This window comes from Ranitomeya imitator, chromosome 3, assembly GCF_032444005.1.
Source record: "Ranitomeya imitator isolate aRanImi1 chromosome 3, aRanImi1.pri, whole genome shotgun sequence".
Classification (NCBI taxonomy): Eukaryota; Metazoa; Chordata; class Amphibia; order Anura; family Dendrobatidae; genus Ranitomeya; species Ranitomeya imitator.
In genome coordinates, this window is record NC_091284.1 from 776,997,069 (window position 1) to 777,015,024 (window position 17,956).

The 17,956-nt window shown below is 43.3% G+C and overlaps 1 protein-coding gene across 1 annotated transcript; it reads left to right on the forward strand.

Annotated features, from left to right (window-relative positions):
* Positions 1 to 6,510: 6,510 nt before the first annotated feature.
* Positions 6,511 to 14,564, forward strand: IL17D (interleukin 17D). The gene is made up of 3 exons (XM_069759101.1): positions 6,511 to 6,867; positions 9,073 to 9,380; positions 13,095 to 14,564. Exons 1-3 carry the CDS (start codon positions 6,850 to 6,852, stop codon positions 13,417 to 13,419), a joined length of 651 nt encoding a protein of 216 aa, XP_069615202.1. The 5' UTR covers positions 6,511 to 6,849; the 3' UTR covers positions 13,420 to 14,564.
* The last annotated feature ends 3,392 nt before the right edge of the window (positions 14,565 to 17,956 follow it).

A 17,956-nucleotide genomic window follows, 5' to 3' on the forward strand; every position in this document is an offset into this window, starting at 1 on the left:
TTTTATTGCTTTAAAGGAGCTGCATCGTGCTTTTACCAACCCAACAGCGACAATGCATCGGCAGAGCTGGCGGCCTGATGCCTCACAGCGACCAAGCTGCAAAACTGAGTCCTCATGACTCCAAACTGCATCGCCCCCACAAGCACAAAACCACTGCAACAATGGCCGCCACAGAGCACCAACACCAAATGAAAGGAGCATTGAAACTCCCCTTCCTCAAGCTCTCAAATGAGAGCAAAAATAGGTTTGACCCCTTTTTGCAGCCTCCTGCTAATTTAAAATCATCTATGTCAAATGGGAGGAGTGTTGGTCCAAGAAAAGGGATGGCAGCCATTGTTGCTGTGGTTTTGTGCTGGTGGGGTGATGTGGCCTGCAGTCATGGGGACTCAGACTTGCAGCATGGGTGCAGTGAGACAACATGCCGCCTGCCGTGCTGGTGGATTGTCGCTGCGGCGGTGGTTAGCGCACGATCCCGCTCCTTAAAAAAAAAGTTAGGACTCACTGAGAAGTTCACCGTGACGTGGCAGTGGCTTCATACAGTGCAGTCTGATCAGAATGTTAAACTAAGAACCTCCTGTTCAGTTACATATACGAGGGGCGATCCAAAAGTAATGATAATCAATACTAAACACAATGAATATAGTCAAAAAATAAATTTATTTTTCTACATAGTCTCCTAACAAGTCTATACAGTTAGTCCATCTCTTTTCTAAACTTAGAATTCCCTTCGAAAAAAATTCTTGATCTTGACCCTCAAAAAAATCCCCAACAGCGGTTATCACGTCGCTATTGTCGTCAAATTTCTTGCCCCGGAGGTGTTCCTTGAGCCGAGGAAAGAGAAAGAAGTCACTGGGGGCTAGATCTGGTGAATAGGGGGGTGTTCCACCAGTTCAAAGCCCGCTTCTTGAATGGTAGCCATGGCAACAGCAGTTTTGTGAGCCGGCGCGTTATCTTGGTGAAACAACACTCCAGCCCACAGTTTGCTGCGCCTTTTCTCCTTGATAGCCTCCCGCAATCTTCTTATTTGTTCTGCGTAGTAGGAGCCCGTAATAGTGGCTCCCTTCTCCAAATAGTCCACCATAATAATTCCTTCAGCGTCCCAAAAAACGGACGCCATAACCTTCCCTGCTGAGCTTGACACTTTGAATTTCTTCGGCGTTGGTTCGTCGGCTCGTTTCCACGTCATCGATTGTTGTTTAGTTTCGGGATCAAAGTGGTGGATCCAGGTCTCGTCCATGGTCAAAAAACGTGACAAAAAAATTTCTTTGTCTGCTTGGAACTTTTCGAGATTTGCTATTGAAATGTCAACTCGTTTCTTCTTTTGCTCGTCGGTTAACATTTTTGGCACCCAACGCGCGGAGACCTTTCTCATATGCAATTCTTTTGCAAGGATTCTTTGAATACTGCCATATGAGATCCCTGTGACCTCAGCTACATGCCTGATAGTCACTCTTCGATCTTCCAATACAACTTCTTCAACTTTTTTCACGTTTTCTTCATTGAGGGACGTGGATGGGCGTCCTTCACGATGTTCATTTTCCGTCGGTGTTCTTCCCAGCTTAAATTCCTTGGCCCAGCATGCAACTGTGGAATATGGAGAAGAGTCCCCCAATGTTTCCACCAAGTCGCTGTGTATGTCTTTGGTAATCATTTTTTTCAAGCAGAGGTATTTGATGACAGCTCTGAGCTCGTTTTTTTCCATTTTGATGTTCACTCCTCGGCAGTTCATATTCAAATGAATGTAGCTCCCGGGAATCGTGGTCTATTTAAGTAATTTTTTTTTCCTGGACTAGTGGGTACCTAAGAGAGAAGAAAACATTTTATTTTAATTTCTGTGTGCAATAGAAATAACCGATTATCATTACTTTTGGATCGCCCCTCGTATTTTTGCCTAGCTGCATTAGATCGATGTACGATTTTTGGATGAGCGATCCCTGCTCTTTTTTTAGCACATTATCCATACCACCTAGCATCACAGCCGCACCAAAGAGAAGCAGCTCCAGCCATCACAGTAGGGGGGACTTAATTAAATGTTTTAACAAATATAGTATGGTCCTTTAAGTTGATAATTTAGTACGGCCCCCGAAGGATGGTATAAATATCCATATGGCCCTTGTCAGAATAAAGGTTCCCCATCCCTGGCTTAGAGTGTATAACTAATCACTGGGTACTTCAAATGGCAAGAGGGGCATACGTTATGTGCCTGGGGCACAGCTGGGGATAACCATAAGGAGAATGCAACTCATGTTACTATTCCTTTACCGCTTTTTTCTTTATTTTTTCTTTATTTGACTTCTATATATCATTTTCCACAGCGCTTTAGAGACATTGGATATTATGATTTTCAAATGAGACCGTGATTTTTGCTACATACAGCAATACTGTGGTATTGCTCTAGGTACAAGCGCAGGTTCAAATCCACCAAAGGGACTAACAAATACAGTAAAAGCAAAAGTTTTTAAAGATATGAAAAAATAAAAAAAATAAAGTTCAAATCACCACTTCCCCTCTCACATCACACACACACTAAAGTTAAAGATTTTTTAAAAATACACATGTGGTATTGCTGTATGGAGAAAATGTTAAAAAGTAAAATGTAAATACTCTATAAAATTAGAGCCGTGATGATGAGCTCATCACGACCGGACATCTTGCTGTAGGGATCCTCATTGATCATCTAATCTGTGCACAATGTGTTCAGTTTCCCTGCAGTGACACCACAGGAGAAATGATGCATTACACTCAGCCCTTTGAAATGAATAGACTATTCACCTACGGCTTCGTCCTCCAGAATAAGACATGCTCTTTGTTTATTTGGGTTCCAAACTGGGGATACATCTTAATAAATTTACTAATCCAGTATTTCGAATAGCTTTTCTATTTTAGCCAGGCAATGTATTTAATTGTGCTGATATGTACAGTATGTATGTATGTATATATCAGGCCATCCTCATGGAGTCGGTTTCTAACCGTTTGTGCAAACACAAACACATTTGTGGCCTGCTGGAGATCATTTTGCAGGGCTCTGGCAGTGCTCCTCCTGTTCCTCATTGCACAAAGGCTGAGGTAGCAGTCATGCTGCTGGGTTGTTGCCCTCCTACGGCCCCTTCCACAACTCCTGGTGTACTGGTCTGTCTCCTGCTAGCGCCTCCAGCCTCTGCACACTACACTGACAGACACAGCAAACCACCTTGCCACAGCTCACATTGATGTGCCATCTTGGATAAGCTGCACTACCTGAGCCACTTATGTGGATTGTAGGGTCCGTCTCATGCTACCACGAGTGTGAAAGCACAACCAGCATTCAAAAGTGACCAAAACATCAGCCAGAAAGCATTGGTACTGAGATGTGGTCTGTGGTCCCCACCTGCAGAACCACTCCTTTATTGAGGGTGTCTTGATAATTGCCAATAATTTCCATCTGTTGTCTATTCCATTTGCACAACAGCATGTAAAATTGATTGTCAAACAGTGTTGCTTCCTAAGTGGACAGTTTGATTTCACAGAAGTTTGATTTACTTGGAGTTTAATTTTATTTTGAGTAGTGTGTATATATGTATGTATGTACACACACATATACTGTATATATACACACATACATACACACAGGTGCTTCTCCCAAAATTAGAATATCAAAAAGTTAATTTATTTCAGTTCTTCATTACAAAAAGTGAAACTCATATTATATAGAGCAGTGTTCCCCAACTCCGGTCCTCAAGGGCCACCAACAGGTCATGTTGTCAGGATCTCCTTAGTATTGCACAGGTGAAAATTGCATCACCTGGACAGGCAAGCATTCAATCACCTGTGCAATAGTAAGGAAATCCTGAAAACATGACCTGTTGGTGGCTCTTGAGGAACGGAGTTGGGGAACACTGATATAGAGTCTTTACAAACAGAGTGGTTTATTTCTGTTAATGTTGATGATTATGGCTTACAGCCAATGAAAACCCAAAAGTCATTATCTCAGTAAATTAAAATAATTAACAAAAACCACCAGCAAAGGCTTCCTCAAAGTTTAAAAAGGTCCCCAAGTTTGTTTCAGTTGGCTCCACAATCATGGGGAAGACTGCTAACTTGACAGATGTCCACAAGGCAGTCATTGACACACTCCACAAGGACGGTAAGCCACAAAAGGTAATTGCTAAAGAATCTGGCTGTTCAGAGTGCTGTATCCAAGCATATAAATGGAAAGATGAGTGGAAGGAAAACGTGTGGTAGAAAAAGGTGCACATGCAACCGGGGTAACCGCAGCCTTGAAAGGATTGTTAAGAAAAGGTCATTCAAAACTTTGGGCGAGATTCACAAGGAGTGGACTGCTGCTGAAGTCATTGCTTCAAGAGCCACCACACACAGACGTATCCAGGATATGGGCTACAAGTGTCACATTCCTTGTGTCAAGTCACTCATGACCAATAGACAACGCCAGAAGTGTCTTACCTGGCCAAGGAGAAAAAGAACTGGACTGTTGCTTAGTGGTCCAAGGTGTTTTCAGATGAAAGTAAATTTTGCATTTAATTTGGAAATCAAGGTCCCAGAGTCTGGAGGAAGATGGTTTGAGGAGCCATGTCATCTGCTGGTGTAGGTCAACTGTGTTTTATCAAGACCAAAGTCACGCAGCCGTCTACCAAGAAATTTTAGAGCACTTCATGCTTTCTTCTGCCGATAAGCTTTTTGGAGATGGAAATTTTATTCTCCAGCAGAACTTGGCCCCTGTCCACACTGCAAAAAGTACCAATACCTGGTTTGCAAACAACAGTATCACTGTGCTTGATTGGCCAGCAAACTCGCCTGACCTTAACCCCATAGAGAATCTATGGGGTATTGTCAAGAGGAAGATGAGACACCAGACCCAACAGTGCAGACGAACTGAAGCAAAGCAACCTGGGCTTCCATAACAGCTCAGCAGTGCCATAGGCAGATCGCCTCCATGCGACGCCGCACTGATGCAGTAATTGATGCAAAAGGAGCCGTGACCAAGTATTGAGTGCATTTACTGAACATACATTTCAGTAGACCAACATTTCAGATGTTAAAATAATTTTTCATGCTGGTGTTATAAAGTATTCTAATTTACTGAGATGACTTTTGAGTTTTCATGTGCTGTAAGTCATAATCATCAACATTAACAGAAGTAAACACTTGAAAAAGATCACTCTGTAATGACTCTATAATACATGAGTTTCACTTTGTATTGATACAGGAAAGATACATATCTTGATACAGTGTTAGCTAGTAGATAGAAAAATATTTAGAATTGAGAGTCCTCAGTGGTTGATACCTTTTAATGGCTAACTGAAAATATGGTAACAAATTGCAAGCTTTCGAGACTACTCCGGTCTCTTCATGAGGCAAAGACTAAAAGAAATTCTGAAGAATCACATATTTATGCACAACATAGCACAGAAAAAATCAAACAACCATGGATAAGACACATTCATTCCTCCACTAAGACTGTCAAAGGTCGTCATCAGTTTATATTCCCATACTCTTATGTCTCTCTTAGATTTGAAGCTACCTTTTAACACAAGTAATTTCATGTCCATAATGTTATGATTTGGGAGACAAAAATGAATTGCCACAGGTTGATCCATTCTTTTTTCTCTTATTGTGTGGCGGTGAGAATTCATTCTTGTTCTTGTTGGCAAAAGCTTAGAACAAGAATGAATTCTAACCGCCACAGAATAAGAGAAAAAAGAATGGATCTACCTGTGGCAATACATTTTTGTCTCCCAAATCATAACATTATGGACATGAAATTACTTGTGTTAAAAGGTAGCTTCAAATCTAAGAGAGACAGTAGAGTATGGGAATATAAACTGATGATGACCTTTGACAGTGTTAGTGGAGGAATGAATGTGTCGCATGGATTTATGTCTATTTACATCATCAAAGTAACTTGCCCCTCAGACTATGAAGGGTCATCACAACAGAACCAGACCCCAATCAGAGGACAATAAAACATTCCTTATCTAAGAACTGGTCCAATATTTATGGACATAACTGTTTATCACTCATGGTAATTCTGCTTCATGTCACCTGTCTTATCCATGTTTTTTTTTTCTGTGCTATGTTGTGCATAAATATGTGATTTTTCAGAATTTCTTTTAGTCTTGCCTGATGAAGAGACCTGTGTAGTCTCGAAAGCTTGCAATTTGTTACCATCTTTTCAGTTAGCCATTAAAAGGTATCAACCACTGAGGACTCTAAATTCTAAATATTTTACTTTGTATTGAAAAACTGAAATAAATTAACTTGATGATATTCTAATTTTGTGAGAAGCACCTGTGTATATATAATTGGTGGCCATGTTTATCACTTCCGTGCGCATTGAAAAAGAAATGATTGCTTGTGAGATTTGGAGTAGGATTATGAGCGCTGATGACGTCAGCTGCCTAAAACTGCTAATTCTGTAGCTGAGTGTTAACAGGCAGTAAGCTCCCGCCTGTGTGTGTAAAGTAGACTGTTGACTGGGGCATCTTTCCAGCTTTAATTCAGTGAGAGCGTGAGGCCAGGAGTGGGTGGAAGATCTGCCGGGGTCCAGCTGCTGCCAATTGCAGCTGCTCTTTTCTGCCCATAGCAGCTCCTCTGCCCCCCAACATCTGCAACCTGTGCTCCTTGTACTTCTTCCTTTTCTAAGATCACACTGTGTATTGCAAAACTTGTGTTCTCCCTCCTACTTTCGCTGTCTCATTTTGAAGACCCTCATATCCTTCATCTGCATTAGAACCCCCCTCCTTCCTCTCTTAGTCCAGCTGAGGAACATATTATACCCCCTTACATATCTATATCTTGCCTACTCCACATTGGTACTCTGCCATTCTCAGACCTGAATTTCGGATCTTCAAGATGCAGCCAAGGCGCCAGGTAAGGACGAAATGGGGTGGAGGTGTGAATAGAGGATAAAAGCGGCAGGGTCTGTACCCCCATTCATTTTGCAGCCAGTAGTGAAGAGGTTAACGAAACAGGAGGGTCCCGCCTGAAGACAGTGGGCTGCTTTGTACTTCGTGATGACTTGCTCACAGGGAGAGGGGAGCTGAGCATTCGTGCCTGTAATTCGGTGGGGTCTTTAGAGGGGTTACGGTGATGACATGTTAGCGAGGTACAAATATTCTTCATGTTCTGGATATTTTAGGAAGATTGTTTAGATCTAGTTTTGACTTTTGCATAGTTCTGCAGATACTTATATTTGGAAGATCTGTCACATTCTACTCTTGGTTGCGTGACGGGCGGTAAACAGTTTGTACAGCAGATGTGAGCGCAGATTTCACAACACAAGCTGTACACATTATTCTATAGATGTCAGCCATAGTTCGGTTTTCAAAGTACATCAGCCGATGTCAAAATGTCGGTATAATCCTAATGATAAAATACGTACTTTATTAGTCCAGCTAGCTTCGGATGGGTCATCAATAGCAGATCAATGGGGTCAGCCACCCTGTACTCCCACAGATCAGTTATTTGCTCCGTTCAGTGTGTTTACACCAGGCAGGCGCCGGAGCAAATTACAGCTGATTGTTTGAGGTGGCAGGTGTCGGACTCCACCGATCTGATATTGATAACATAACGATAGGTTATTAATAGTGATGTCCAAACGTGCTCCCCACCATGCTCGGGGGTGTTATCAGTGTAGCGTGGTCGTGCTCAAATAATATGTTCGAGTCCCTGAGGCTGTTTCTTAGGCAATCCTCGCATGTGTTCCGGCTCTCTAACAGGCGCAAAACATGCAACTGCAGGGACTCGAACATAGTATCCGAACACGCCCGAGATAACGTCCGAGCACGCTCGCTCATCACTGATTATTAACATCTGGTGACCAAATAGCATGCACATGGATTTCCACAAGCCTCATTTAGGTACTTTTAACAGTGAATATACTCTTGTGCAATAACCAACAAGGTCACTAAAGTCTAATGATGGCTAAATGGCTGATCTCCAGAACAGCAGGTCCTGTGGGGTGTTGTTCCCACTATGTAGTGGTTGCCGCCTTCACAAAAATGGTTGAAGGAAGGATAACTGGTAAAATGAAAACAGGGTCATGGGCACCCAAGGCTCATTGATCTGGGCGGGGGGCTGAAGATCGGCCTGACTGGTCTGATCCCACAGACGAGATACTGCAACACATTGCTGACCTCTGGATCCCCCAGTCATCCCGAGAACTGAGCTCTGTAAGCACAGAATGACTGTTCAAAGCAAGCACAGGCGCTCGGTGCTTAATGGCAGAGCCCTCATTTATATACACCTTCCCACCTGCTTGGTTTCCATCTATCTCCACCCTTCTCTGGCTCTATGAAGCCAGAGCTGTCAATCAAAGAAGAGGGGGTGGAGGAGGAGGGAAACCAAGCAGGTGGGAAGGTGAATATAAATGAGGGCTCTGACGTGAAGCAACGAGTGGCGGAACTTAGTTTGAACAGTCATTGTGCTGCATCCCTTTAAATGTAATAGAGATGCCATGTCACTTACTGGGCTGCTTGCTGCAATTTTGATAAAATCCCTGTTTGCTGCAGATATACCAGTTCTCTGAATGCTGAGCTCTGTATATCCCCACCTACCCACAGCACGGATTGGCAGCTTTCTGTGTGCACTGTGTATAGGCAGAAAACTGCCAATCAGTGTTGGGGACGGGGTTATACAGAGCTCATAAATATTGATGACTACATGGCAGCAGGTTTACTAGTCCTCTAATGATAAAAAACAATTATTAGCAGGAGATTATCCAAACTACAGCAAGCAGCCCAGTAAGTGATACATCACTGGAATCAGGGTATCTGTCTCTACATTATGCTGCTCTCAGTTTAGGTGGCAAAAACCTTTGTTCTCAGGATCAGTGGAATACCCAGAGGTCAGACCTCCAACGGTCATAAAGTGAAAACATACCCTAGTGAAATGTTATCACGCCATGAGATGGGACTACCACAACTGATAACATCCACTGCAGAGAGACAATATTATTAGGTGCATCTGCAGGGGGCAATCGATCAACTAATTCCCTGCATACAATTACTTATTCCATTATGGCCGACATACGCTTGCTGTTGAATAACATGCAAATATTTTCACACCCATCTGCAGGTCACTTTAGCACAATCCGTTCTGATGTTGTTTCTTGGACTACTGATTGTCAGTTCAGAGGGCTCTAAACCTATAAAGCGACCACTGCCAAAGACCAAGGCTTGTGCCGACCGCCAGGAGGAGGTGCTGGAGCAGATGTATGGACACCTGGCTGCCGGTATGCTTAGTGCCTATCATCACACCCTGCAGCTTCAGCCGCTGGAAAAGGAGAACATCAGCTGTCCAGCTGGGACCCGAGGTAGGGCCCCAGGGGACGGAAAGCAGCGGATACCAGTCAATATCCACAGCATATCCCCATGGGCATACAGGTGATTGTGCAAATATCTTTACGTTCTGTCACAGCTAGGATTGGTTATGTCTGGAAACTAGAATTTACCCGTAATTCAAATTTACAGCATATCAGTAGTATGTATTGTCAGGAGCAGACAGGATGAGAAGCAGAGTAGGTAGAATATGGAGGCTCCTGTCAACATTAAGGGTATGTTCACACGTTCAGGATTTCCATCCTTTTTTTTTCCTGACTGTTTTTTAAAAAACTGCAGCTCTTGGCAGAAAACGCAGGTCCTTTTTTTGGTCCTTTTTTGGTCCGTTTTTGATGCGTTTTTTGATGCGTTTTTTGATGCGTTTTTTTGATGCAGTTTTCTAGCCAGAGTCTGTGTGTTTTCTAGGAATTTTTTTAGGGTTAAAATGGCTGAAAATACCCTACCCCTAACCCTAACCCTACCCCTAACCCTACCCCTAACCCTACCCCTAACCCTAACCCTACCCCTAACCCTACCCCTAACCCTAACCCTACCCCTAACCCTACCCCTAACCCTAACCCTACCCCTACCCCTATTCTAACCTTAGTGAAAAAAAAAAAAAAAAATTCTTTATTTTTTTTATTGTCCCTACCTATGGGGGTGACAAAGGGGGGGGGGGGGGTGTCATTTACTATTTTTTTATTTTGATCACTGAGATAGGTTATATCTCAGTGATCAAAATGCACTTTGGAACGAATCTGCCGGCCGGCAGATTCGGCGGGCGCACTGCGCATGCGCCCGCCATTTTGCAAGATGGCGGCGCCCAGGGAGAAGACGGCCGGACGGACACCGGGACGCCGGGTGAGTATAAGGGGGGGAGATTAGGGCACGGGGGGGGCATCAGAGCACTGGGGGGGGCATCGGAGCACTGGGGGGGGGCATCGGAGCACGGGGGGCGGGATCGGAACACGGGGGGGGCAGCCACACTCCGCCCACGCACTTCCGCCCGCTCCCCGCACTTCCTGCTGCAGCGGTTCTGCACATCAAACCGCAGTAAAACCCGCAGATATATTTTTGATCTGCGGGTTTTACTGCGGTTTGGACCTCACAATGGAGGTCTATGGGTGCAGAACCGCTGCGGCTCCGGAAAAAGAATTGACATGCTCCTTCTTTTTTCCGGGAGCTATTCAGCGCGTCTTTTTTTTTACAATTTCCGGACCATGTGCACAGTGTGTCCTGTTTTCCATAGGGTACAGTGTACTGTACCCTGCATGGAAAACAGCTACGGAACCGCAGCGGCAAAACCGCCGCGGTTCCGCGGTAAAAAACGCACTGTGTGAACATGGCCTAAAGTGTTCTGTGTCTCAGACCTGATAAGGTCGGTGTAGTCACTATGTAAATCGATGTCAAGATGAATATATAGGTCAGTTTGAATGTAAGCTCAATCTTTGCCCACCTAGCTTGATTGACAGCGTCACTCTTCCCTGCTGAGATCTCACACTGCTCAGTACAATATGCAGCCGTCAGAAAGGCTTGGGGAGCGGAGACTGAACACATTGGACCCATGACCTTTCTTATTTTATAGCTGGATTCAAAATCCGCATATCAGGATGACACAGCTCTGCCCCATGAATGCTCGTCTGGGTACTGGGGTAGTATTTTAACCATATGCTGTGATTGGACTGTGATTGAGGAAAGAAGAATTAGGGGCTTGCTATTGGTGCTTGTGATGCTTCTCACTTCTCAGTGTCTTCAAGGAGTCCAAGGTCAGAAGCCATGAGGGTACGCCATAAACAGAAGGAAGAGACAAAAATAGTAGTCAGGTATCATTTCGAGGTCAGAGTACCAAGAGGATAAGGGATCAGAGCTGAAGGGGTTAAACAGGTGGATGGTCAGGTCAGGCAACAGATCTAGCATACAGAACTCAAGGCACAGGAAAGCACAAACCTCACAAGCTGAATGTACATCTGGCAGAGGTCTGGGAGAAGCTGCTCAGCTAAGTAGCATGGCAATTACCTGGGATAGTGAACACTTGGAGTCACAAACTGGATAGTCGAGCTGTCAATCAACACACTGACAGCTCAGCACGCCCCTGTACCAGATTGGATGGCCATGCTGTCAAAGTACTGACAGCTTCAGCATGCCCCTGTACCGGATTGGACGGCCGAGCTGTCAGTAACTGCATCCCCAACACCCTGAGGGGTGGAACTGTTACAGCGCTATTCCAGATCCAATGAGACCACCTGCAAACTAAGTTTGTTTATAAATAAAAGTTTGTGTAACAAGCAATCGCTATCAAAAACTAAATAAAAATTCTAAAATTATCAAATAGATTTAGTACTAAACTTCTAAAGTAGAAACCTGAGTCCCGCGCATTTTGTGCTGAAGATTGACACTCCGACGTAGGAAGCTGAGAACGTCTGAAACGCGTAGGAGAGCAGACAGGTCATTGTAGGCCGCTGGTGCATCCGGCAGTGACGGCTCTTGCCAAGAGTCAATCACCGGCACCGCATGACAGCCGAGCTACCACCCGTCCATCCCTGGCTCTTACAAGCACCTCGATCACTCCACTTATAGACACAGTTCATGGATTTGAAATTGGAGAAAGTGAAACCAGAACTGGAATCTCTTCATAATATCCAAATCCAGTTTATGTGACATAAGCAGAGAAGTCTGATCATTAAACAGGAGGTTGTCATGTAAGAATATATAAGCAGTAGTGATGAGCGAACATGTACAGATAAGGTGTTATCCGCCATGCTCGGTGTCTTCGGCGTGCTGGAATACTATGTTCCAGTGTCCGCAGCTGCATGTCTAACAATCAGACAATTCCTGCGTGTGTTGAGGCTGTTGAACATGAGACATGCAGCCGCGGGGACTAAAACATATTATTCGAGCACACCGAAGACACTCAGTTAGCACCTGAGCATGCTCAGATAACACTTTATCCCAGCACGTTCGCTCATCACTATCGAGCGAATATGAGACATCTAATGTCATACATACAATTATAAAACCGTGTGACTCTTCGTACAGGTATGTGTTCCAGTAATTCTGAAGGTTCACATTTCTCTCCATTTTCTGACCATCAGGTGTGTATCAATTTCAGTAGTCACTATCCGTGAGGGAAAAGATGTAATATTCGATTTGTATCCTTTGTGGTTTCCCCAGCGCAGAGATTATTTTACTAATACTTTCTGGATCCATAAATCAACAGATTACACTCACTTTTTAATTTTAATCATGATAACTGTTTTAATGTTTGCAGTCTTGTATATGTGGTAAAAATCCAAAGACGCTTCCCTCCTTCTAATGGTCTCTGGGGTCCCAGTAATCCCACCAATCTTAGAGATATACCAGTACTTGTTTGCCCTTACAGGAAATCTTGATCTTGTACCTTCACGTCCTATTTAGGTCATAATTTATTGATATAAATGTATAGTAATCCGACCTCTGTTCTCTTCTGAAATCTCCAGCATAGACATTAATGTAAACTATAGCATACCGGCTACTTACAGTCACCACTAGAGGGAGCATGTGAGCTTACTGCATACTGGCTTCTTATTGAGTTCAGTGTATGCCGTTTGCTCCCTCTAGTGGTGGCTCCCAGAAGACATTATTTTATTTTACAACTATTATGCAGGTGATTTGTTCCAATAAACACTGTAACTATTTTAAGGGAGAAATTAATTAGCAATGAAATGTAAACTTATTTAAAAGAAATAAGGGTTATATTACAGCTACGAAGGGAATTGAATCACTTTGTATACTTTCTTCCAGGATAACGTATAACCCCACACGGTATCCCAAGTACATTCCAGAAGCCTATTGTCTCTGCAAGGGTTGCTTGACTGGACTCTACGGAGAGGAGGACCTAAACTTCCGTTCTACCCCAGTGTACATGCCTACTGTCATCCTCCGTCGTACGTCTTCATGCACTGGTGGTCGCTATGTCTATGTCGAGGACTACATCACGATCCCAGTAGGTTGCACATGTGTGCCAGATCCAGAGAAGGCGTCCGAGCCGGACAGTACAAATTCTAGTCTGGAGAAAGAAAAGTTCAAAGTCTCTATAAATAAAAGTGAGAAACCATCGTCCAACTGAGCAGCAGAGCTATGTGAGGGACGACGCGTGGACTGCGATCCATGATCTCTCTACAGGTACAAAGGAGGGAGAAGGTCCTAGAGTAAAATAAGCACTTATCGGGGGAGGATAGCCCAGAATATGCTGCAGTGTAAAGCAGGGTGTAGAGGACGTGTACACTAATATTATGTATATCTGAACTGGAGCGGAATCAATGGACGGTGTCCGCAATGGACACTACATTGGTCATTATTGGGGTAATGGAAAGGTACTGGCAGCTTTTCAGAATATCTACAGTCCCCGCCTGTTTATAGCTGCAGGTTGAACAGGGTTTGCTGCAGATTTTAGGCGATGTAGCTAATTAACACTTTTATATAAAAGCCATTTTATTTCCTTAATGCAAAAAAAAGAAGCAACTTTGCAAATATTTCTGATTCTTTCTTACCTTACCCGGATGTTTGGAGACACGAGGCAGGGGTGTCCATTGTCTCCCGCACTCTTTGCCCTGGCTATCGAGCCTTTAGCTAATGTTATTTGTATGGATCCCAAACTTCACGTTAGTGATGCAGAAGAACATCTTTCTTCCTCTTTAGGATTTTTGGTCAACTTTCCGGGCTTTTGTAAACCATACCAAATCGGAAGCCTTAGCCATCAACCTCCTCACTCCAAATGTCAAATTATTAAACCAAATTGTGAGGTCAAGTCGTCCTCTTCTGCATTCTCCTTCCATGGATTCAGCTCATAAAATCACTTAGAAAGTTGGTGAAAGATCTCCGGTCATCGGCTACACGCCGGATCTCCTGGCTGGGTAGGATCCATTCTATAAAAATGACCCTCCTGCCTAGAATCTGGTATCATTTCAGGACCTTCCCCATCCAGGTTGCTAAAAGAGATCTTTCTTCATTGCAGCCTCAACTCCTAAAATTTGTCTCCTAAGGTAAAATCGAAGTCCAGTATGGAGATGTAACTGCTACCTCCACTTCTGAGCACATACATTATGTCCTCATAACCCTGCTGGACCTGGAAATGTTGGCTATCCTCTCTATATAAGGCCTCATTCACACATGAATGCTTTTTCTCGTATACAGTACAGACCAAAAGTTTGGACACACCCCCTCATTTTAAGATTTTCCTGTATTTTCATGACTATGAAAATTGTACATTTACACTGAAGGCATCAAAACTATGAATTAACACATGTGGAATTATATATTTAACAAAAAAGAGTGAAACAACCGAAATTATGTCTTATATTCTAGGTTCTTCAAAGTAGCCACCTTTTGCTTTGATGACTGCTTTGCACACTCTTGGCATTCTCTTGATGAGCTTCAAGAGGTAGTCACCGGAAATGGTTTTCACTTCACAGGTGTGCCCTGCCAGGTTTAATAAGTGGGATTTCTCGCCTTATAAATGGTGTTGGGACCATCAGTTGTGTTGTGCAGCAGTCTGGTGGATACACAGCTGATAGTCCTACTGAATAGACTGTTAGAATTTATTTGTATTATGGCAAGAAAAAAGCAGCTAGGGAAAGAAAAACGAGTGGCCATCATTACTTTAAGAAATGAACGTCAGTCAGTCCGAAAAATTGGGAAAACTTTGAAAGTGTCCCCAAGTGCAGTGGCAAAAACTATCAAGCGCTACAAAGAAACTGGCTCACATGAGGACCGCCCCAGGAAAGGAAGACCAAGAGTCACCTCTGCTTCTGAGGATAAGTTTATCCGAGTCACCAGCCTCAGAAATCGCAGGTTAACAGCAGTTCAGATTAGAGACCAGGTCAATGCCACGCAGAGTTCTAGCAGCAGACACATCTCTACTACAACTGTTAACAGGAGACTTTGTGCAGCAGGCCTTCATGGTAAAATAGCTGCTAGGAAACCACTGCTAAGGACAGGCAACAAGCAGAAGAGACTTGTTTGGGCTAAAGAGCACAAGGAATGGACATTAGACCAGTGGAAATCTGTGCTTTGGTCTGATGAGTCCAAATTTTAGATCTTTGGTTCCCACCACCGTGTCTTTGTGCGACGCCGAAAAGGTGAACGGATGGACTCTACATGCCTGGTTCCCACCGTGAAGCATGGAGGAGGAGGTGTGATGGTGTGGGGGTGTTTTGCTGGTGACACTGTTGGGGATTTATTCAAAATTGAAGGCATACTGAACCAGCATGGCTACCACAGCATCTTGCAGCGGTATGCTATTCCATCCAGTTTGCTTTTAGTTGGACCATCATTTATATTTCAACAGGACAATGACCCTAAACACACCTCCAGGCTGTGTAAGGGCTATTTGACCAAGAAGGAGAGTGATGGGGTGCTACGCCAGATGACCTGGCATCCACAGTCACCAGACCTGAACCCAATCGAGATGGTTTGGGGTGAGCTGGACCGCAGAGTGAAGGCAAAAGGGCCAACAAGTGCTAAGCATCTCTGGGAACTCCTTCAAGATTGTTGGAAGACCATTCCTGGTGACTACCTCTTGAAGCTCATCAAGAGAATGCCAAGAGTGTGCAAAGCATTCATCAAAGCAAAAGGTGGCTAAGAACCTAGAATATTAGACATAATTTCAGTTGCGTCACACTTTTTTGTTAAGTATATAATTCCACATGTGTTAATTCATAGTTTTGATGCCTTCAGTGTGAATGTACAATTTTCATAGTCATGAAAATACAGAAAAATCTTTAAATGAGGTGTGTCCAAACTTTTGGTCTGTACTGTATATAAAAAAAAAAACAACAGTCTGAGTTTGGACAGTGTCCGTTTTTAACATCAAAGATTGACGAGTTCCATCAGTTATTCTCAGATAAAAACTTAAAAAACAAACAAACAAACACTGTTGTAGGTTTCTCTACCTTCTCCTATGAGAAATGATCAATTGATGTGTTTATGAGCAGCATTGTGGCTCAGTGGTTAGCATTGTATGTGGCTCAGTGGTTAGCACTGCAGCCTTGCAACGCTGGGGTCCTTGGTTCAAATCCCACCAAGAACTGCAAGAAGTTTCTATGTTCTCCCCGTGTTTGCTGGGTTTCCTCCAGGTTCTCCGGTTTCCTCCCACACTCCAAACACCATACTGATAGGGAATGTGGATTATGAGCCCCAATGGGGACAGTGATGATTATGTCTGTAAAGGGTGGGGGAATTAATGGCGCTATATAATGTGACCATAAATAATACAATGGGACAAAATTGAAAGTACACTTTTTCCAGTGGAAGAACTTTCTCTTTGACCAGATATCCATTCAATATTTTCTAGGATCTGCTTTGTACCATTATTTTCCACTAACGAAGCACTCCTCCTCCTCCTCCCATCAAAGTTCTTATCCTCTTAATATATTGCAGTAACCATATTATATAGCACTCTTGTTTACAATTGCTCATTTTGCCTTTCTACCCAGATAATTCTTCTATTTTCTCTGCTCTATGTAGAAACAGGAAGTCTTTTGTCCCTGCATTCATCATCCCCCTCTACTTTTCCTGACCCAGCTGCTCTCTCCTCCCACATCAGTGACTTTTGCAGTGACTTATGACTCATACAGGGAAAATTGACCTCCTGTTTCTACATAGAGCTTAGAAGGATTCAGCTAGTCAGTTTATAATCCCATGATGTCATAGACCTAATGGAAAAGAGAAGAATTATTAGCTGGGTAGAAAGGCAAAATGAGCAATTGAGCGTACACAGTGCTGTATAATATAAGTGCAATATATTAAGAGGATAACATCTTTGATGGGAGGAGGAGGAGGAGGAGGAGGAGGAGGGCTTCTTTACTGCAGCGCAGGATTCTCCACAAGGGCTCATGCCATTTTTTACTTTGTGTAGATTCTTCTAAATGGAAAAGCTCCACCTGCTGGTTAATAAAGGTATAGCTCGCCTTTTATGAAACTTTTTATGAACTTATTCTTCTTCGTCTCCGTATTGCAACACAGTAAATCGTTACAGTAGCAATCAACAGGTAATTGTAAATCTGCTGAGGACGCCATTACATTAACCCGTTACTGTGAGCCGGTGCATAGATCTGTTAGCTTTCAGGGTGCGCACACGTTCAGAAATGTGATGAAGGCCTCGGCAGCCTATTGCGTTTTTATGTGTAGACTGAACGGCCTTAAAATGAAGGATCAGTAAATGAGATCAGAGCTTTAGAGCCTGAAATACTCTGCTCCACTGTCAGGCAATGCTTTTACAAAAACATTGTTATTTCATAGAGTTGCCGGAAATTTACTTTGAGAATTACCGGTATGTTGTTTTTTTTAATGAGTTTTAATGAATAAATAAATGTATTATCAGTCTCTGTATTCATTCCATACAGATTACACTAAACTGCGGGGTCAGGAAATTTACAAAGTTGCTTATTCGTGTGTACTATTGATTTATAACATTATAATGTTATTCATTATGGGGTCAGACATTTCCTTACAAGCACAGATTGGCTTTGGTTCACCCCGTAATGATAAGTCCCTGCTTCGCCTTGGGCTCCGATATGTTACACTGCTTTTTAAAGGGAAAGTGTATATTTCCACGTAGCGGTAAAAACGACATGAGAAATGATGCGGTAATTTAGCTGCAGGGT

Coding starts and splice junctions, on each gene's coding strand:
- IL17D (XM_069759101.1), top strand. Junction 9,381..13,094: donor ATATCCCCATGGGCATACAG/GTGATTGTGCAA, acceptor ACTTTCTTCCAG/GATAACGTATAACCCCACAC.